Source organism: Manis pentadactyla, chromosome 11 (assembly GCF_030020395.1).
Source record: "Manis pentadactyla isolate mManPen7 chromosome 11, mManPen7.hap1, whole genome shotgun sequence".
In the NCBI taxonomy this organism is placed as follows: Eukaryota; Metazoa; Chordata; class Mammalia; order Pholidota; family Manidae; genus Manis; species Manis pentadactyla.
The window spans coordinates 84,543,673-84,566,103 of NC_080029.1; the positions used below are offsets into that span (position 1 = coordinate 84,543,673).

The following is a 22,431-nucleotide window of genomic DNA, read 5'->3' on the forward strand; positions in this document are numbered from 1 at the left end:
TTAAATATGTTCATAATATTTATAAGGAAAATAAAAATTCACAAATCAGGATATGTGTAAAAACATAAAGTATATAAATGTTATTGGACTCCATATAAGAATCTAACAGTGTGCTTTCAAAAGCCAGAGAGAAAATAAATTAAAAGTATGAAGACATAATGAAGCAAATGTTGTTTGTTCCACCCTGCTTTCCAAATACATTTGTTAAAACCTCAGAATTTCAATTCATTTGGGTTAGGATGGCCAGGATGGTGTAATCTTTAAGAATTCAGGCTCTGAAGTTGGAAGTCTGGTTCAAACCATCCACCTTCACTGCTGATGAATACAACCTTTGCCTGGGATAGCTCTAAGGCTCAGTTCCAATTCCACAAAAAGGATCTAATAATACAAGTTATCCCGTAGGGTTGTAGTTAAGATACTACATATAAAGTTAGTGCAAGTCCTGGCACGTGGTAAGCCCTTCAATAACAGTTGCTAGTAGTAGCAGAAGTAATAGCAGTGCTTGTGATTATAGCAGTAAAAAAACAAAAATCCTGTTATAAAATTACAAAGTGCGTTAACATGGTAAAATATATTTTATGTTGTCTTTGAACTGTTCAAAATATATTTGTCAAATGTAGAGAGAAAACGACAATGGCAAACAAGTCTTACTCAATTTAGATGAAATGTTATGTTATTCCTTTTGTTTTTATCAAAATTCAAATTAATAAAATGAAAGGCATAATCTTTTTAAAATACCAACCTATAATAAAGTTATTCTAAACAGGCATACATAGCTTCATCTAGAATTACCACTAGCATTAATTTAAATGATCTGAACATAAACCTAATCTCTAAAGATATTAATCTAATTAGGTTCAACTCAATCTAGTAGTGTCAAGATATTTTTGTTATTAAATGAAAAAGGACCCCAGTAACCCCCAGACCCAATATATACAAACATAAACATATACAAACAGTATATACTAAGATAAAGCAACTCTACTGGTATTAACAATAACTAATGTATACCATGTTTATGAATATCCTCCTGATGAAGCAAAGGGATTATTAGCAAAACAAAAACATATCTACAAATGAAACATACAAGTTCAAATAATGTAAGAATTTTGAGTTCAGTTTCACCAAGATGTCTAAATAGCATCACAATTCAATTTATGATGGCAGACTTAAAGTTGAGTCTTCATTACTTGTTAAATGGCATGCAAACTGTCAGCTCTACTTCATTTAAAAATCTCTCCTTAAGAATCTATTTCAATAAGAATTAATCCTATATTTAGGAATTTTCCTTTCATTTATCCTAAATTGCTTCAACTGAATCATAAGTCCATTCCCTTATTGAACATTACTGGTTTAGTCATCTAATCTTCTACACTAAACAACTCCCACTTCTTTCACCATTATTACAAGTATTTTATCTCAGTTAATCTACCTAAAAATAGAGAACAATAGATTCTATTCTAAATGAACTGTCACAAAATTGTACAAAAGTTTGCAAGTATTTACAAAGATATTCATTACACAGTCATTCATAACAATGATAAATTAAGTGAAAAGCAATCTAAGAATCTTTAAACAGGAAAACAGTTAAATAAATTATATATACATATAATTTTTAAAAAGCTTAATACAATAAAATGACAGTGGAAGTTATCTGAAGGTAGTGACTTTAATTTTCTTACATGTAACTTCTGCATTTTCCAAAATTTCTAACATGAGTAAAATGAGTTTGATAATTAGAAAACTGTAATTTTAACTTTTTAAGAAATTATGGAATGCTTTTCTTAAATTAGCCCTTTAAGAAGAGACACAAAGAGTATATATCTATTCAAAAGTATGTGTGAACAAAAATACTTACCTTTATATCAAAAGGTGATTTTTTCTTGATATGGGGAGCCCAGTATTTACATGCTAACTGCAAAAGTAAACAGTATAAACATTAAGTCACAGATTCATATCATTATATGTGAATATTTAGTGACAAACTATTTCTTCACAGGCTACTACTGGCATTGGAGGACACAGTAATTCTAACGTCTAAGGGGACCATATGGGCATATAGAGCAGTTAGTGTCCTTGGCCCCAAACCACTGTGTGCCAGTAATGCCCTACACTACACTGCTAGTTTGATTTAAAAAAACAAAACATACTTTTCTAACTACCCCTAGGAAACAATAGGGCCCAGTTAATAACCAAACAGCCTCAGCATACAGGTAAGGAAATTCAGGTCTGGAAGACTAACAATTAGTTAAGAGTTGAGTCAGTATTAAAAACCAGATTCAAAATCTTCAGGAATGTTGAAATGTAAAATAATAACCTTTAAATGGTTAGTACACACCCAGATAATCATAAACAAAACCTAAAATACTATAGTCTATAAGCAGGTTATTAGAGAATAAGAGTTGTTACATTTCAGCACATTTGGTTTTACCTGGATATTGTGAATTTTAAATACACACATACAATGTTTCCAGATACTTAGATACGTAATATTCAAAAAACAACATGGTCTTATTGGGTGTGTGTGTGTGTGTGTGTGTGTGTGTGTGTGTGTATGTTTGTTTTTCAAAGGTGTATCTGCAGTGTCTGGCATATTGGAGGCATTCAAATAATAGCTGATGGATGGATGCATGCAGGATGCATGGATGAATGGATAAGGTAAAATCTGAAATATTACATCTTCTATGAGGCTTTCTCAACCCTACCTGATAATAGCCTCTTCCTTCTCTTCATTTTGTAAATAACTCTGTTATAATCCTATCTGTGTGTATTATTAATTGTTTCTATCTTTCCTGCCCACTTAACTGAAACACTAAAGAGATGGAACCTCTGTCTTCTTTGCTTCTGTGGCTAAGAACCTATCATAGTCAACATACTTTAGTAGGAGCCTCCCAAGCAGTGAGAACACTGGCTTTGAGGAAAAGTCTCTCAACAACATGATAGTAATGGCCCACTTACATGACACTTCCCCAATTACCAGTAACTGCCCAACCCAACAGAAAATAGTCATCTATTCCATGGTACCCTCATTTTCTCATTCTGCTCCCTATGGGCATCACAAAAATTCAGCCATCTTTTCCTTACATCATATCCCTAAGAGAAGTGAATCTGATCTGTTTTCATGAACCTAGGATCTTCCAAACAAATATGTGTATCTCTCTTCTGATCCAAACTGCTAACTTCATCTTTACTTCATTAAAGATCTAGCAAACATTTATTAAACATCTATCATGTCCCTTTTTTCTGGTTTTCTCTTTCACTTGGGATGTAATCTGTGACCTCTCAGACATTACTACTTGCAGGAACATACTGCCCTCCCCCACACACTTCAGCCTCCTGTAAATAGAAACTTTTTCCATTCTCATGTAGTATGGCTATGACAGCACAGACTGTTCAAAATAAATCTTACTGAAAGATAAAAAGGAAATAGTAATACACTAGCATAAAAAAATTGACGTCACAAAATTCAGATCTCCGATCTTCTTAAAACTACATTTTAACCTCTACAGCTCATTCATTCAATAATGATTAAAAGCACCTTCTCTGGTCAGGTTGCCAGGTGCTCAAAACCTAAGGTAAAAAAAAAAAGCCGAGATTTCTGTTTTGGCAAATTCACTGAGACAAGGAACAGAGAAAAAAGAAGTAGGTGGGATAACTTCCACATTGGGCTACCTGCACTCTTAACCAATACCCAAAGCAACAAGTAAGGGTTAGGCATGTCGCTGAGGGCTACAAGGTTGATTTCCCTATTCGAAACCAACCGTGGTTCACTGCAACACGGTCAAGAGGTGCTAAAAGAAGGCTCGCAGAGCACAGACAGGATTGCCCTCTTTACAGCTCTATCTCTTGGGGGCAGATGTCTCGTCAGATTCTCGTCACTTTGCTGAAAAACGAAGTTATTCTTTGGCTAAAAAAAAAAAAGCCTCTTCCTCCCTCAACTATCAGTCCAGCATCACCTCCGCCACAAAACTTTGCCAGTCTCAGGTAGCTCAGGTGCTCCTCCCCCGTTACTGCGACGGATTCTAACACAGCAAATCTCGCATTGCAACTGTTTATGTCGGCCTTCCCCGGTACTTGAACTCCAGACAGGGCGGCCTCTTTTATCATGGCATCCCCAGCACTTCGTACAGTGGCTGACACTGAGCAGAGAGTAAAAACACTTTGGTGAATGCACTGACGAACGGACGCCTCGTGGGTGCTCCCAGTCCCAAGGAAAATCCCACCCCCAGACCTCGGAACCTCTATGTCCGCGGGCCTTTCACACACACTAAACCCGCCCAAGCGCACCTGGGTCACGAACTCCGCGTTCATCTGGGACACAGTTGGAGCCACGATTTTCTTGGGTTGAGCAGGGGCCGCCATAGCAGCACTATCGCTCCGCTCCAGGGGGAAGGAAAGGACCGCTCCGAGCAGCGGTGAACTAGATGCACTTCCCTAACAGGCTGCTCCAACTCTCTGACACGGTCGGGAAGGAAGCTGCCAGCCTGGGTATCTTCCAGCCTTTACTGTCTCATGAAGAACTCACACAGGACCCCATACATTTCCCCGGAAACGGAACAAAACAGGGCCGGAAGTCCATGGAGGCGTTGGGTCTGAGCTAGAGAGGCAAGGGCTTCGAGCTCTCTGGCACACGCCACCTGGCGGGCAGCTGAGAGAAAATATCCAGTAGACCCGATTAGAATCGCAATGAGCGGCGGGGTAGCTGGTGTTGGGTGAGCGATTCTCGGGGTAGGGTTGGTGGGGAATAATGAAAAAATGCTGGGAATGCAGGGCTCGGTTTTAATGTTTTTAACGGATTCACGGAGGTGTAAGGTGACCATACAATTAACTGCACATATTTAGAGTGTAAAATTTGATCCGTTTTCACGTACTTCCGTGAACCCATCACCAAAATAATGATAAGCATATCCAACATCCCTAAGAGCTTCCCTATGTCTTTTTGGGATCCATCCCTATAACCAATCCTACCCACCCATTCTCAGGTGATCACTGATCTGCTTTCTGTCACTATATAAGTATAGATTAGTTTACTTTCTATAGAATTTTATATAAATGAAATTAATACAGTATGTACTTCTTTCAATCAACATAATAATTTTGAGATTCATCCATGTTGATGCATGTATTAGCAGTTCATTCCTTTTATTCATGAGTAGCACTCTATTTTAATATACCATAGTTTGTTAATCTACACATCTGTGAATAAACATTTGGATTGTTTCCAGTTTTTGACTACTACAAAAAAGGCTGCTATGAATAGTCATATATATTTAATGTAGACATATATTTCCCGTTAAGTAAAAACCTAGGAATGGAATGGCAGGACCAGGTGGTAGGTGTATTTAACTTTTTAAGAAACTGCCAGTTTTCTGAAATAGTTGTAACATTTTACATTCACACCTGTGATGCCGGGGTTCTTGTTCTCAGAGTCGAAGAATGAACTTAGCAAACACTCAAGGTAGGAGAGCCAGGGAGAAGCTTTTATTTAGAGATAAAGTGACAGGAGACAGAGCTCCTGGCTCGCCAGGAGGGGACAAGAGAGCCGTAGTTGTGAGTTGGATTTTGGGGAAAGTGATAAAGGGTTTAACGGATGTGGACTTGTTAAGCGGTTTTAGAATGTCCTTGATGAGACATTAAGTCCGTTTTCTCATCAGTCCTCTAGGCAATTCTGCAAAATTAACTAGAAATTTACTGAAGATTTATTTTCCAGAATAGCAGCTTCTTGGTCTGGGAGCATATCAATCATCAATCAAGACTGCCTGCCCTGCCCTCAAGGTGGGCTGAGTTATTGTCTGTTTGCTAAAAAGTTTAAAAGGCAATCTAAGTGAATGGATAAAGAAGAAGTGGTACATATACACAATGGAATACTATCTAGCCATAACAAGAAAACAAATCCTACCATTTGTAACAACATGGATGGAGCTAGAGGATATATTATGCTTATTGAAATTAGCCAGATGGAGAAAGACAAGTACCAAATGATCTCACTCATTTGTGGGGGTATAACAAAGAAGCAAAACTGAAGGAACAAAACAGGAACAGACTCACAGACCCCAAGAAGGGACTAGTGGTTACCAAAGGGGAGGGGTGGGAGAGGGTGGGTGGGGAAGGAGGGAGAAGGGGATTGAGGGGTATTACGATTGGCACATATGGTGTGGGGGGGTGGTCACAGGGAAGACAATGTAGCACTGAGAGGACAAGTAGTGACTCTGTGGCATCTTACTACACTGATAGACAGTGACTTCAGTGGGGTATGGGGGGGACTTGATAATATGGGCGAATGCAGTAATCACAATGTTTTTTAAGTGAAACCTTCATAAGAGTGTATATTAATGATAGTTTTAAAAAGTCTATCTAAGATGGAATCTTTTTGCTTTTACCAGTTGTTTATGGCTGGGCTTGTTTGCCATTATTAATTGCCCAAGTTGCAAATCACCTGATTAGGTCTGAAGGAGGAAAAACTGCATATAGACCTGGGCCTTTTAGCATGCTAAAGTGAATCTTACACATGATTACAAATGATTAGCATAATGAAAACATGGGCTATGCTGAGACACTTTACTTTAACTGATCTCACTGAAGAATGACTCTAGAGCTTAATGTTTAGCATGGAGTTTTGGTAAGGGGTTTCTTTGCATATAGTTACATTGCTCTGACTTTAATTATCCTGCCTTGTTTTTTCCAGAAGGCTTCACCCTACTCTAAGCCCATGGTCCTTCTCTCACCTGTAGCATATGAGGGTCCATATTCCTTCTTTTCCTCACCAACGTTTAGTATAGTCAGTCTTTTTAGTTTTAGCCATTTTAATAGTTACATGGTATATCTCATTGTGGCTTTAATTGGTATTTCCCTAACGACAAATGATGTTGAGTGTTTGTGCTTTCTACCATCCATGTATCTTCTCTAGAGATTCCTCTGTTCAGGTATTTTGCCCATTTTTAAATTGGATTTCTTGTTTTCTTATTGTTTGGTTTAAATGCACACTTTACCTTCCAATATCCATACATAAACATGTATCTCTAGAAAGCTTTCCCTAGATGAACACAGGCAAAAAGCTGATAACACCTGTTGTCTCCTGGGGGGGAATTTACTTTTAGAACATGCCTTTTCAGGGGTATGTTACATGAGTGGGAGTACCTAACATGTTGATGGGAGTAGCAGTTAGGAGGCTATTGCAAATTTAAGGCAAAAGTTAAAAGGCCTAAATTTGGGTTCTGGCAGTAAAATAGAACAGGAAGGAATAAACATACAAGACACTGAATAGATAGAATAAAGAGAAAGTCATCCTAAGTAATTGAAAAGATAGTGAGACTGTAAAGCATAATAGAGAATACAGAGGGTAGAGTAGGTTTTAGAAGGAAAGATAATTTCAGTATATTGAGGGACAGTCTGAGGTTGCAGGAGGAGATCCAGGTGGTGACGAGCAGTTTACTTGCCAATTTACATATTTATTAAAATTAATAATTCCCCTTGTACATATACACAATGCAATATTATTCAGTCATAAGAAGAAAACAAATCCTACCATTTGCAACAACATGGATGGAGCTAGAGGGTATTATGCTCAGTGAAATAAGCCAGGCAGAGAAAGACAAGTATCAAATGATTTCACTCATTTGTGGAGTGTAAGAACAAAGAAAAAACTGGAGGAACAAAACAGCAGCAGACTCACAGAACCCAAGAATGGACTAACAGTTACCAAAGGGAAAGGGACTGGGGAAGGTGGGTGGGAAGCAAGGGATAAGGGGGAAAAGGGGGCATTATGATTAACACACATAATGTAGTGGGGAGGGGGGACATGGGAAAGGCATTATACAGAGAAGACAAATAATGATTCTATAGCATCTTACTATGCTGATCGACAGTGACTGTAATGGGGTATGTGGTGGGGACTTGATAATAGGGGGAGTCTAGTAACCATAATGTTGTTCAAGTAATTGTACATTAATGATACCATCCCCCCAAAATTAATAATTCCCCTTATGATTTTGTGGCCAAGAGGATGTAAGCCAATAAGCTCCTAATCATATGTAGCTTTCTAATGATCTATGTGAAAGGTTCTAATTTATAATACATTGTGGATTTATGACAAAATACAAGTATATCTTTTTCTTGCCCTCTCAATAAATTTTTCTCTTTTCATTTCATATAATTTCTCTTAGCCATTTTTGGTTGGTGGGCTTGTACATTCTAAAGTTGTATGTTTAATTTATGGTATTTTCTTTATTTTACAAGCTTTCTATAATGGGTTATTTAAATAAGGAAGGGAGAAAGCAAAAGAACCAGGTAATCATGAAAAAAGAGTTCAAAAGCCAAGATTTGCAATAGTGCTTCAAAAAAATCTAAAGGGACAAGGACTTCAAGAAGTCCATGGGTTTGGCAGCTAGACCTTTGGTGACCATTATTAGTTGGGATTTTTGTTTCAAGGAAAAATTTTTTAGTTCAAATTGGTTTTAAAATAAAGGAAATATAAATGTATATATGAAAATCTAGAGATAGGTTAGGCTTCAGTTTGATCCGGCTTCCTGCTCCAGTTCTGATTCTTTTGGCTCTGCTTCCCCCTACTCCTCTCTCCCAACTCTGCTCTGTTTTGACTTCATCACCAGACTAAAATCCCTTATGGTATCAAAATGGAGAAACCTCACTCATTTCTTCTTTCAGTAAGTACAAGGTTTCACTCTGCTCAGATCAGCTGAGGTCAGTGCTCACTCCCACGCCAACTACTCTGGCCAAGGTGATGCTGTGCATTGACTGGCTTACAGTTTGGTTACCCATCCCTGAACTGTCATGATGGAAAGGGTGATAGGAATAATCTAATAGACTTAAACTGATCATGACCCATTGCTGGAGCTGCAATTAAGGTCAGTCCTACCCAGACTGACTGGCTGATACACAGTGCATATGTAACTAACAATGACTATGTTGGGGAGGAAGGAATTTCCTCTGCCCTCAAGGTTCATCTAGCTGGTCTAAGAAACAAACTGACATGAGACACAAAATAGGAGGAAAAAGCAAAAGTTTAATTACATACACAGAGGGAAGCCTTAGACGTGGGTTCCAAAGACAGGGAGAATGAGGTATATGTCATCCTGAACCAAGGAAAATGGGGTAGGGGTCTGAGACTTCAAAGGGAAAGGGAAGTAACTCACAGGAATATGAAAAGAGTAAATGATAATCAAATATTCACTGGACCACACAGTAACAATGCTGGGGCACAAAGAGGAATTTTAACAGACTTAGCTGCATGTCTCCCTGTCTACCACACCTAATTTACATTATAATATAGCTCCCTATGGTAGTAGCTCTCCTCCCAGAGTACTTCCCTATCTAAATGCTTTCTGTGCAGTTGTGGGGTGGGAGGTCAAAGTTTCTTTCTGAGTCTTTTGGGCCTTGATGATTTTAAGTTCAAAATAATCAGCATGTCACAATGGCCCACCTTGGGGAGCCTGCCCTTGGTCCCTACAACCACTACAATGATCAGGATATAACAGCTCCCCAGAGGTGGTGAGGGAAACACTAGGTTAAAAAAAGGATAAGAAGTGAGTGTTTTAAGAGGCAATGGAGGAAGTAGGTGTAAAATTAATTTTCGACAACTTGAGTATAAAAGGCAAGGAGTAAAATATGATAGTAACTAGAATAATAGGTAAAATTAAAGTTTTTTTGTTCCAACTCCTCTTTTTAAGATAAGTGCATTAGAAATCATTGATTGACTATCCTTTTCTCCTTTTATTTCCAAACACAGCTTCAAATTTGACTAGTATCCATATCATCTTCATGTAACCTTGTGCCTGAAGGAAGGAAACGAGCTCCAGTGAGACAGGGACCATGGGTGTAGTCAGAGTAGGGTGAGGGCCTCCGGAAAAGGCAAGTCAAGATAATTAGTCAGAGCAGCTTAACAACATGCAAGGAAACCCCCTACCAAAAGTCCGGGTTAAGCATTAAGCTCTAGAGTCATTCTTTGGTGAGATCAGTTAATATTCCCCAAATAAAGGAAAGTATCTCAGCACAGCCCATGTTTCTATTATGCTAATCTTTTGTAATCATGTGTAGATTCACTTTAGCATACTAAAAAGCCTAGGCTGATGTCCTGTTTTTTCTCCTTTAGACCTGATCAGGTGATTTGCAATTTGGGCAATTAATAATGGCAAACTGGAAAACTGATAAAAAAAAAAGACCTAATGTCTCCTCAAGGATGAACATTTTAAGACCACTTAACAGGTCCACACCCCCAGACCTTTATCACATTATAAAACTCCTACACAGTGCACAGCCACAGACTCTCTCATCCCCTCCTGGCACAAGCCAGGAGCTCTTTCCTCTTACTTCATCTCTAAATAAAAGCCTCTCATTTGCTCTCCTACTCTGAGTGTCCACGAAGTTCATTTTTCAACTCCATGAACAAGAACCCTGGCATCACCAGCCCCAGAAAATCCTCCCTCCCATGTCCGTGGTTGGTCCAAAAATGTTCCAGTGAAGCAATTCTGGCAGATGGGAGAAATAAAGCTTGCTGTAGGCTTTTGGAGAAGTTGCTCTTTACTCTTGTGGGAGTTTCTAGATCTCTCACTCCCTGCTCCATCCCAGCAGGGAACCATCGGTCCCAACTGCAAACAAAGCATCCTAAAATCACAAGGGAAATAGCCTTGTCACTGTGAAAGGCCGAGCAGATGGAAGGGACTAGAGTCGATCCACATGCATGATTTAATAACCCTAGAGCTTATCTAGTCACTGGACTTCAAGTCAGGTAAGCCATTAAGAAGGTCCCTGTTGCTAAAGCTTTTTAAGTGATGTGTTTTGTCACTTACAGCCAAAACCATAACCAAATAGAGAACAAATGGATTTTTTTTTAAGGTAGAGGGGAAGGAACCAATGGAGAGGGCAAACCTACCTAAAGACACCAGAAAAAGGGAGTTATTGACTTAAGTTCCAAGAAGGGGAGAAACAGCAAGGAAAAGCTACCTTCAGAAAGGTAGAGGAGCATTATTATGCTGAGATATATGCTAGGAAAAGAAAGGAGTAAAGAGGAAGAGACATTTTTGGGTGAACAGAAAGCTTAAAGAGTATATGTTGGATTGGCTTTGATCTCAACACATTAGAAGGCAAATTCATTCCGAGAGAATGAAAGGCTCTAAGTGAAGTTATAAAGAGAATGCTAGTGTTTGTAATAATAGCTCATCATTTCTTCCTTCCTTTGAGGATATTAAGGATTTACAAACATACAACTACTGTTTTACACAATATGTAAAAAACCCTTTAAAAAACTCATATTCCCTTACTTTCTGGAAGCATGAAATTTTAGCCCAGTGGTTCTCAAAACGTAGTCTCAATACAGCACTAACAGCCTGTATAAATGCAAATTCTTGGTGCCAAGACCAGACACTGAATCAGAAACTCTGAGGATGCAGCTCAGCAATCTATGCTTTTAACAAGCCCTTTAGATGATTCCAGTGCACAATAAAGTTTGAAAAACACTGATCAACAGCGACAACGGAGTTGCGAAAAGGAAAAGCAATGGGAGCAAAGGAGATGTAGTGCTTGGGTAAATCAGAAAGACTTCCAGAGGAGGTAGTATTTAAGCTCAAACTTCAAAGAAATGAGTATGTTTGCTGATGTAGAAGCAATATATTTTGTTTCATATTCCATTTAGTAATACCTTTGTACCACTTCTCTTTTCACTTCTTTTTCTCTTGTGCTAATAGAATTCCAGCAGTTGGCCCTGAAATTCTAAGCCTTTCTAAACTGGCAATAGGGACAATCTCAACAAGACGGGAATAAATGTTCCCTTTCTGTTTCTAAAAAGCAGATATTTCGCTTGGTAAAACAGTCCTTGCAACTGTTAGTCCAAACAAAGGATTCTTTTAAAATACACAGACTTCAGAGACTATGCCTGTAATTCTAATTGGTTACTTACATAATGTTTAAATAGAAACGTTTTCTGCTTTAGTTTTCTCCGATCATCATGGAAGAAAACAAAACCTGGTTCAACTAAATTTGTTCTTTGAACAGAGTGTGAATCTGGGTCAAATTTAAATCAATATTAGGTAGACAAAGATGGAGCCCAGAAAAATTACAAGAATATGCATTGGAGGAATTTATCCTGTATTTCTTTAGTACAATTCTGGAGAGGAAGTCCAAAGAGGTGAGCAATGGATAAACAGGTAGATAAGCAATGGAGTCTCCTTTTTGTAGGTGCTAAGTAGTTATCAAAAAATGTAATATGAACAAAAAAGCAAATGATTAAATATCCACCTTAGAAGTTCAGTGTAGAAGGTGGATTGGAGTGGGCCCAGAAAAGTGTTTGGCAATCTGTATGTCATCCAAGTATTATGTGATTGTACCTTCAAAAGAAAAAGTCTAAACTCTAATTTGAAACTTTATTTTAAAAATATTCTGAAATTTGTTTTTCAAGAATCCTTACCATCACCTCTACTTTCCTTCAACACACACATATTTTATCCTAAAATTGTAGGCTCTATCACAGTACAAAACAAGAAACACTAATTCCTCTAACTCAATCAAACCACTTCAGTAAACAATCATGTTACAGCCCAGCATCACCCAAACAAAAACATTCTTCTATTTCTCTTTAAAGATATTTATAAATTTTATTTTCTCAGAAAACCAAAGTAACTGATTCAACACCAACAGTTCTAGCATGCAGCAAATTACCATTTAACATCTAATGTTTAATCTTCTTACCATGAATGTATACAGTTTACTTTCATTCCTATGAAGTTTCCACAAGAAGCTTGCAGTGATAGTAAAGAAGTATTTTGTTACAGGTACTTCAAATAGCACTATAGTACATCTCTGACAAAATTTTTACAATATTCCAACTTTCAATATGAAACAGCTTAAAAAGGCATGGGCCAAAAAAAATTATAGTTGTATCAGTTAAGCAAATGAAGTCTAATAATCATACAAGCACAACACTGTTAGGACTCTCCCTGTTTGGGCTGGGAAAGGAGTATATGAGGCATTTACTTCAAATAAAATTACAAATAACTTAGGAAAATCCTAAAACATGTAATTTCAGACACATTAAGGAGAAAAACTCTTGAACCTTTATTCTCTGAAAACATGAATTACCTATTCCTTGTTTTTATGTAATAGATGTGTTCTTGAAAAGTTTTGTGTAAAGCAAATTCTGTAAACCATCATCTTGCTTGCACTGGAGGAACATATCTAAAGGAAACCTAAGAGAATTTATTCTTTAAAACATATGATTCTACTGCACATTTGCACATCACTCGGCATTTTATCTGCACTGCCATGTTTCACCTCTATAAATTAAACCCAAATTTCTCAAATTTCACTTGTAAAAGAAGCAGACCAATCTCCCTTCCTTCCTCCCTCTACACAAAGTTCTTAAGAGTAGAATGCAAAACTTACAATTGTTCATTTATCCATGCTCAATGGAGAGCTTCTCACTATATTTAAGTGTGCTAGGATAAAACCCACCTGTTCTTTTTACCTTATAAAGATAATGGTTATTTTCTTTTATTGCAAAGAAATGTCATTCTTAAAGTTTTTATTAAAAATAGCAAGTTTGAAGACAATCTGTCGTTTGTAACTATTTCTCAAATCATGACAGTAGTGTTTAGAAGAATGATACCTCCAATTCTATAAGCATCTTATTCCTACACAGGAATAATTACCTTACTAATTAAAATAACAATTTAGAGGATCAAAATAACATTCTTCAGCATTACAAGCTTGCAAAAATGAAAAACTCAATAAAAACTAGAACTAGACTAGTTATTGTCATTTGATCAAACTTAACAGAGTAGAATTTAGTTAAGTTATTGGACCACTCAATTTAAGAGGCATTAAAGTTTTACTTAACTAAGTCTTGTGATGATGCAGATCTTAAGTTTACAACTACTGCTGTAAATCATGAATAAGCAGGTAGACAAACTACATGTATTCTTCTGAAAAGATAAACATAACGCTGCATACAAATGATTGAAAAGATTATGGCACTTGGATGATATTCCAGATAAACATGGTAAATGTATACAGGTGATTCCTAGCCTCTCTCCTACTTTCACTTTCTCTTAGAAGACACTAGGCTGAGCAAAACACTAATTCTAATCACCTGTGGAAAAGGAGGTGAGGCTACCACAGATCCAAAGAATAGACAGCTTGGAAAAAACCAATGAAAGCAATGCTGTTTTTCTCATCCATTTTTACTTTTATTGCCTTTACAGTTTTTAACTTTACCAGTAAAAATCTTTACAAAAGAATATGTGCCACAGGTGGACAAAATTAAACTTTCATGTGAAATGTAAAATGAATGAAATATACTGGGGCTATTTGCTGCAGCCCAAAACCAATTTTTGCCTCTCAGTCTTTTGAATAAAGGACATGGCAATGTCTTAAGGAACAATCCCTTCAAAAAATGAGGTTGAATTATTTGTACCGCATCATGACTTACATTTTCAACAAAACCAAAGTATATATTAAAACAAACGCTTACTTTATGGCATCAAATCATGTTCTTCCCTCTAAAAATTAACTTGGCAGTTCTCAAAATACTGTGTTAATTTCCTATGTATTTTACCTCGTACTATGCATGGCAAATGCCTATGAAGTAACTCAACATAATGCTGTCTTTTGATAAAAATACAGTTTAAAGGATACAGGATTTGAGAAAAAGATCACCAAAGACCCCTCAAATGTGTTAGTGGTTCTGTCGGTTATATAACCAAATTTAAGACAACCACTTTCTCTTAGGGTCACTCCTTAAAGTGAGTGAGTTGATGTCTCTTCCAGTGAGGAGCCTGTCTGAATGTTTTGCCACAAACTGAGCATTCAAATGGCTTTTGCTCTGCATGAATTAGATAGTGTCTTTCCAGTTTAGATGGGGACCTAAAACTTTTCGAACAAACACTGCATTGGTAAAGAAGGCCATCATTCCTCTCGGTTTGCCCCGAGTGACGACGACGACGACTGTGATGGCTCTGCTCTGGCCCCAGAAGCGTTCCAGAGAGACGGGGCTGCCTGTTGCTATAGGGAGTAGCAAGAATGAAATCCTCTGACTCCGACTTAACTTTTATTTCTGATATTGGATCTGACTCTGGGCCCTCATATTTTTGAAAACCAAGAGTCTGGCATTGTTGGGAAGCATTGTAGTTACCATTATCACCTGGATGAACGAAAAGTTTATTCAAATTTTCAAATTCTACTTGGCAAAGAGATCTATAAGGAATCTTATCACTGTGAGTTAACTTATGTCTTTTTAAGTGAGCTGACTGTCTAAAAGATTTCCCACAAACATTACAGCCAAAAGGTCTCTGTCCAGTATGAATTAAATAATGTCTTTGTAGTTTGGATATAGAAGGAAACACTTTCTCACATTTGTCACAAGGACACATCTTATGTCCAGTATGTAAGTTTTCAGTTGGAACTGAAAAACCACACTGAAGCACTTCACAGTTATTAAAGAATTCCTCACCTGATGAACCATAGATGGATACGTCTTTATCATTCACTGAATTATCCATAGTTAACACACTTTCGGTTGTAAGTATACCTTTCAAGTTTTTCCCAATATTTTGGCTCTGGAAATGCTTTTGCCAAGAAAATGGCAAAGTCAATGTTTTCTTCTTTTTATTGCCAACTGTCTTATATGTCCCATGTTTGCCAAGAGAACCCATAAATGTTCTCTGTGTTTGCTCAGGACTCTGCTCAACAGACATAAGATCACAATTTTTCAATAAACTACTTTTAAATGCTTTTTTCTCAGGTCGAAAATTATCTGATTTCTTGCCCCCAGCCCGTTTAAGTTTAGCCAAGACTTTCTTAACAATGGTTTTATAGTTGTAGCTTCTTTTGAGCCTGTTTGGAATTTTGCCACCTCTGGCAGGAAAACACTTGTGGCCATTGAGAATCTGCTCTGATTCAAAACACTCTTCACACTCTGAACACTGAAAGGGGACAATATAAATAGAGTGGACATCAAGTTGATTATTCTCTTCAGAATCGCCTATATCACCATTTTCAAAGCCATCCTGCTTTGCATTTAATTTATTAGGCTGGGCGCATGATTCTGGACTCTTCACCTTTAATGAAAGAGTCTGAAAAGTCTTATTTCTGGTATGGATTTGTTTATGCTTCAGAAGTTTGCTTTGAATCTTAAATCCTTTTTGACAAAAGCAACATTGAAAAGGTCTTTCTTCTGAATGTGTGAGCTGGTGGATTTTTAAATGAGTTGACTGTCGGAAAGATTTACTGCACAGGACACATTTAAAAGGCCTCTGACCAGTATGAATAAGTGTATGCCTATCAAGTTTTGATTGTGACGGAAACATCTTGCCACAGATTGTACATGCGTGAATATTTTTTTTCTTTGCAGGATCAGACTTAGAGCATGGATGTAATGCCCACCTCTCTTCTGCAGTGAAAGTATGATATATTCCATACACAGGTTTTTCTTGCTTGGCTTCCAACAATCTTCTGACCTGTTTGACATCATTCTGGTAGGTTTCATTGTGAAGTTGTTGGTGTTTCATAAATGTCTTCAGGTTTTTAAAGTGGCGTTGACAAATACTACATTTAAAAGGCAGATTATGAGTTAGTTGATGTCTCTCCAGATGAACTAGTTGCCTAAAGGTTTTATGACACACATCACATTCAAATGGCTTTTGACCAGTATGAATGAGATAATGCCTGGCTAATTTTGATGGTGTTTCAAAGTGCTTGAAGCAAATATTGCAAATATATGGCCTGTTTCTAGGTAGCTTATTGACTACTACACACTGTTGAATCTTTAGCATTTTTAAATTGCTTTCAGCCATCATATTCTTCAGTGATATACTCTGATGAGCTCCATAGTGTTCTTAAACTCCACAGATATCTAAAAATTAGAAGTAAAAATGGATTAGTTTAAGTTATTTATTCATATGAAAAGAAATAGAGTTGTTGCTCAGCTAAAGGAGAACCTGGACTTGTCCTCTGTTTAACAGTGAGTTAATAGCCAACCATTTTAGATGACTACTTTAGAATCATAAAACTAATTGTATATATCCAGAGAAATAATGTCTTTTAAAAAACCTCTAAAAATCTATACAATTTAAGCTGTATTTCTAATTAACTGAGATGATACATTAAAAGGGGACTGAGCTGAGTTTCTTAACATTGAACAGACCTTTCCATTCCAATGTTTCTAGCTCATCATTAAATAGATTTGTTAATATTTAGTTGCTGTTACTTAAAAAACTGGGCTAGGAAGGTAAAGACTGTAAGGATTAAAATATACTAAACATAAAATGTATTTGTGGGGGAGGTCACAGGGAAGACTGTAGCTCAGAGAAGACAAGTAGAGACTCTGTGGCATCTTACTACACTGACGGACAGTGACTGCAATGGGGTATGGGGGGGTACTCGATAATATGGGTGAATGTAGTAACCACATTGCTTTTCTTGTGAAATCTTCATAAGAGTGCATATCAATGATACCTTAATAAAAAAAAGATGTATTTGCATTCAATTATAGCATACGAATGGATATGATCTGAGAAAACAAAGTTTGTTATCAAAATTGGATTTCTTAGCCACATCATTAATACTGTTTACTTTCAATTATTTCTTCTTTGTGTCAACAAAGACAACATGGACACCTGAGAGAAATGTCCCAAAAAACCTAGGTTCTAGTCCTGGATTTGCCACCATATGATCTTGGTGGTGGGAAGAAGGAAATAAAGATTCCTCATTGCAAATGGGAAAATGCCTCCTGGCTTGTCTACCAACCACATCAAGGTGTGCGAATCAATAAAAATAATGTCTCTGAAAGTGTTAGACAACTGTGAAGTGATATATAAATATAAGGTATTATTTAACTCAACACTAATCAAATTATAAAACTATATCCTTATCACTTAATATCATTTTCACGGTTTCTAGCTAAGAAAGAAACAGACTAACTAAATTTAGTTTTTTTATTTCTCCTTTTCACTTTGTTGTGTAATTCCTGAAAAACAAGTACAGAGGCAATGAGGTCAACAAATTGGCTACTTATATACTTATCCATGACTAATTGAAAGTTGAGTGTGGTTCACTTTTTAGACAATATAATAACAAAGTCACTTTGGTCTCAGAGTTAAAACAAAGATAAATGCTTTCCTTAATGTACCTCTAGGACAAATGTTTACCAGGTACTTCCACAACCATCTGACATCCTATCTTCTCTTTTATCAAAGAAGCCAATTTTCTTTTCATCCTTCTACTTTTGCCTTTTCCTTAAATAAGAAGTCAGAGATAAAAAACAAAAGAACAACAAAAATGCTGTTCTAGTTCTCATTCTTATGCTAAATCTTCTAGTTGAAAAATCTACCAGAAACTCAGTTATCTTCTGTTAGCTGATTTGGTGTACATCCAACATATATGCTATTGGCTATTTACTGACTTCTCCCAGGAGATACCTTAAACACAAAATCACAAACATGCCCACTGTGCTTCTCTTCACTGATCTAAATTAGAAACAAGAGAAAAAAAAATTCATTTATTGAGCAAATATCTCCTCCTATTTACTTTATCACAGTGTTTTTCAAATTGTATGTCACTACCCATTAATGGATTATGAAATCAACTTAGGGGGTCACAATCATCATGTTGAATAAAATAGAGTAGAAGATACCAGACTGCATAACATATAATAAGGATAACCACTGTTTTGTGTAACTTCTGTAGCAAGAGGTAAAAGTCTGTGAAAGCTGTTCCTAGCACACCTCTTCACACAACACTATACAGAGGAACTCACAAGTCAATCACTTTATCCAAAGTGACCAAATAATCTATTAGATGTTTGCTAAGATTGGGAACCACAGGATGAGAAAAGATTAATAATGAAAGCAAAGGTATCTGTTTTTCTTCCTTCATTTAAACCATATAAACACAAAATTATTCATCACAAAAAATTCATTTAAGACTGAACGGACTATGCCACACAAATCTATGCAAAAGAAAAATAATAATCTGACTGCAAGCCACTACATTACCATAAAGTATGACATATTCCAGATATCCATGTTAACAACAATTAGCTCTTGGTGCTACTAATATGTATTTTCACGACACTGAATTAAGAGAAATTACAGGTGAACAACCTTCAAACCCATAAACATGCTAACACAGCAACAGTTATGAACATTAAGTCACGAATCCAGCAAAATGCTAAGAATTTGGCCACTTATTGGCCATTCCTGTCAAGCAAGCAGGTGTTGAGGTAGTCAGTTAAGACAATGAGCCGAACTGAAAGTAAAGTCAAAGCCCTTATACATTTTCTGTGACAGTGCAAGCAAGAGGCAAAAGATATACTGGTTCCCCAGTGGTCCAGTAAATGGCACACTAAGTGAGGGTCAGGTGGGTAAGTGTACACAACTATTTCCCTGCAAAGGAGCCCAGAAAAAAAGGCTTCTGCGGCTTTATAGACCTGTGGGCTAGCAGAGGAGGAAGGAAGGGCTAGGAGCGGAAAGGTCCTGAATCAAAAGGAGAAACTATCTCAGTCAAGGCCCTACCCCTTCTTTCCCCATAAGGAGATCTTGATGGAGGTGGAGAGACCTAAGTACCTCAGTTAGAGTTCTCAGAATGGAGGCACCTGAGCCAGGAATGCAGTACACTATGAACTTAACTAGCAGGAGGAAAGGGTTGAGTCCTTGACTCCAACTTTCTCCAGAAAACTGTAATGCACTCGCCATGCACAAGTCTGCTGTGGGAAAGGCAGCTCTAATCCATGAAGCCAGTCAGGCAAAGCCATTGCCTGTGGTGGGGCCTGAAAGATCACATTAAGATTCTGGCCGGCAGCCGGACACCTCAATTCCTACTGCATATTTCTCCTTCCCTTTAATAGTTTCTATGGAACGCTCTTGAAAAAAATTCCAGACTAGAACCACAAACAACAACCAGATTCTCCGACTGTAACAAGAATTGACTACCTACAGTTCCTGTGCCAAAAAGTCTGATGGCTGACGACCTACCACTTTGCACCAAGATTGGATACTACTACTTGCCTCCACACGATGTAGGAAAGCATTAACTGGGAGGCCTATCTTGGTAGAATCGTTGGTGACAAGCAGTGACCTCATCTGCTATTTATAAGTTACAGCTCAGGGATCCCCAACGCTCCAAGTACAGACCTACATGTATTTACACAGGGTGTACACTAATTTGAGAGCTCCAAACCCTAATTCAACTAGTTCTCTGCTTTCAATTGATTTTTTTTTGTCAGCAATATTAAAAAACCACCACCCAACATGTAGTTTTTCCTATGTTAAACTGAAAATAAAAAAGCAAAATAGTAAATATCAATAGTTCAACCTGAAAATTGCTGACAACACCCAAATACACGCCGCTGAACCACTACAAAAACTGATCTCAAAGATATTCCGTAATGCTTCAAAGTTGAAAGCCTGTTGGTTTCCAGCCTTAACCAACACCATTAAAATGAAGTGCGGCTATCACAAGTGTAAATGAACAAGAAACGAAGACCTGAGAGAAACTCAGACTAACTTTCAGTAGGGGAATAATCTGATAACATTTATCACTTCTTTTCCCTCTCTGTTTCGCCCCAACTCCCCCGGCCCACCTTCTTGGCCATGAACCTTCACCTCTCGTTCTAGGAGTCTGCACTGGACCGAAGACCTTGACATCTGGCCTTCGACCTCATCGCCCACAACTAGTAAGCACCGAGGGGTCGAGCAGAGTCCAAAGACTGCAAAACCCCACACCAGGAAAGGAAGGGCAAAGGTGGACACTGCCTGGCCGCAGCCAGGGGGAAAGCGCCATACGGGATACGACCCGCGGAGAGGGAAAGCATCCTTTCCGCACCTTGCTCTCAGATTCCCGCTCCCCGTGAGACGCAGTCCGGAGGCGCGGAAGTGAGAAAGGGAAAGGAGCTGCGGTCGTCGCGCCCCCTTTCTGGGTCCCCGGGCACCTTGGGGGGATCCAGGCGGCCCGACCCTTCTTGGGGAGGGGGGTCGCTGCACCTCACACCCAAGTCCCTCAAGTTCTCCTCACGCACCTGGAGCTGGACCCGGCCGGCAGGAACGCGCCTTACGGCCCGGCGCCGCGACGGCAGCGAGCGCACGTCCGCAGGGCCGGCACGGAGACGGGCGCAGCGCGCAGGCGCGGCGCTCGAGAGCGCCGAGGGACGTGGTCCGGCTGGAAACAGGCTCCCCCAGCCCTCGGCCGCTGTCTCTTCCGCACCGCCCGCGATGCTCGGCCGGGAAGGGGGCTCCTGAGGAGCGTTCCCACCCCGCAGCGCCGCTCACCGCACCGCAGGTGCGAGGAGAGAATAGAGGAGTGGAGAAGGGTGCATTTAACATCTCATCCAAATCTCAGCTAGGAAAGCCCGACAGCTCTGACCAGTGGGTTTAAGGCCCGACCGGGAACTGGCGAGCCGGCGTTCAGAGCCCACTCAGCTAGTCCTCTGGACCAATGATAGAACACCACGTATGTGGGTTTTTTTCTCTACCAGCACTGACCTTGGCACTCTGTACATTGTCAGAATATACCTTAGGGGTCCAGCACATGGCCTTTATGGTCCGACAACTGGGCTCCACTCCCAGTTCTATCAAAGCCTACCGGCAGCAGACCTTGTTAGCTTCTCTGAGCCTCATTCGTTCGATGTGTTTTGGTTGTATTCGATGTACAAACCCTGTGCTCAGCATTTCAGTTTCTTCAGATTGCTCTGACAAGTAGAAGTGGGTGTAAAGTGCTTAGCTTAACATAAAGCCTAATGTGTAGTCAGACCTTCAAAGAGCTATTATTTATTTCTATTTTTATATTAAATACAACTTTATGAAGTTATAGGGTCCCCTTTTAAAATGAGGAAAATGAGACTGAGATAAGGAACTTACTCAGTGATACACAGCTGATAAACGATGGAGGTGGGATTTGAACACAAGTAGTCTAATGCCAAACCTGTACTTTCAGTTCACTACTGCTTCCCAAATTATACTTACCTCAACATTTTATGTAGACATAATTAAGAGCTAAAGGGTTAAAACTGTAGCACATTTACAGAGTAGGAGGTACATTATTAGTGAATAAGATGCTCAGGTACCTACTGAAGATTTTAAGTACAAAAAACACTGGAGAAGAATGACTCTAAAATTTTGACAGGTTCTGATTTTAACTGCCTTAGTTTGAGAGATGAGGAAATGAGAACAAGTACCAAGCCCTTTTTTTCAACTGTACACAACTTTTTGCATTACTTTTCAAGAAGAATTGACAACAAAAAATTGTTATTTCTAATGTTGGTATAAGTTCCTTTATTTTAAAAGGGAGAAGTTGGGCCAATGAAAAGTAGGTATTTATTTTCAGTGCAGTAGCATGAGGAAATGGCTCATAGGAAATATGCTTGCTTCTTATGTAGCAACCTCGGGGAAAAAACCAAAGCCCCTACTTCCAACAGAACAGAGAGTGAGAGAGAAG

At 38.4% G+C, this 22,431-nt stretch overlaps 2 protein-coding genes across 4 annotated transcripts in view; both read right to left on the reverse strand.

The window, feature by feature from the left end:
• The window catches only part of AQR (aquarius intron-binding spliceosomal factor), a 103,603-nt gene extending 99,037 nt beyond the window's left edge, over nucleotides 1-4,566 (reverse strand). For both annotated transcript variants that reach the window (XR_008992554.1, XM_036887545.2), the window contains exons 1-2: nucleotides 4,288-4,566; nucleotides 1,859-1,915 (exon numbers count right to left, since the gene is read on the reverse strand). Coding sequence is in view for 1 of the 2 variants with exons in the window: in XM_036887545.2 (XP_036743440.2) it covers nucleotides 1,859-1,915; nucleotides 4,288-4,362 (132 nt within the window). In the remaining variant the exon portion in view is untranslated. The remainder of the gene's footprint in view (nucleotides 1-1,858; nucleotides 1,916-4,287) is intronic.
• Nucleotides 4,567-12,357: 7,791 nt separating this feature from the next.
• ZNF770 (zinc finger protein 770) lies at nucleotides 12,358-21,172 on the reverse strand. 2 transcript variants are annotated; one of them, XM_036887583.2, is made up of 2 exons: nucleotides 21,017-21,172; nucleotides 12,358-16,855 (listed from the first exon to the last, which is right to left on the reverse strand). In XM_036887583.2, the coding sequence occupies exon 2, from the start codon at nucleotides 16,797-16,799 to the stop codon at nucleotides 14,736-14,738; it is 2,064 nt and encodes a 687-aa protein (XP_036743478.2). In that variant the 5' UTR covers nucleotides 16,800-16,855; nucleotides 21,017-21,172; the 3' UTR covers nucleotides 12,358-14,735. The 2 variants fall into 2 exon arrangements, with proteins under 2 accessions (XP_036743478.2, XP_036743479.2); XM_036887584.2 differs by lacking the exon at nucleotides 21,017-21,172 and adding an exon at nucleotides 20,824-20,992.
• Between the last annotated feature and the right edge of the window lie 1,259 nt (nucleotides 21,173-22,431).

Coding starts and splice junctions, on each gene's coding strand:
- ZNF770 (XM_036887583.2), bottom strand. CDS start 16,799: ATGATGGCTGAAAGCAATTTAAAAATGCTAAAGATTCAACAGTGTGTA.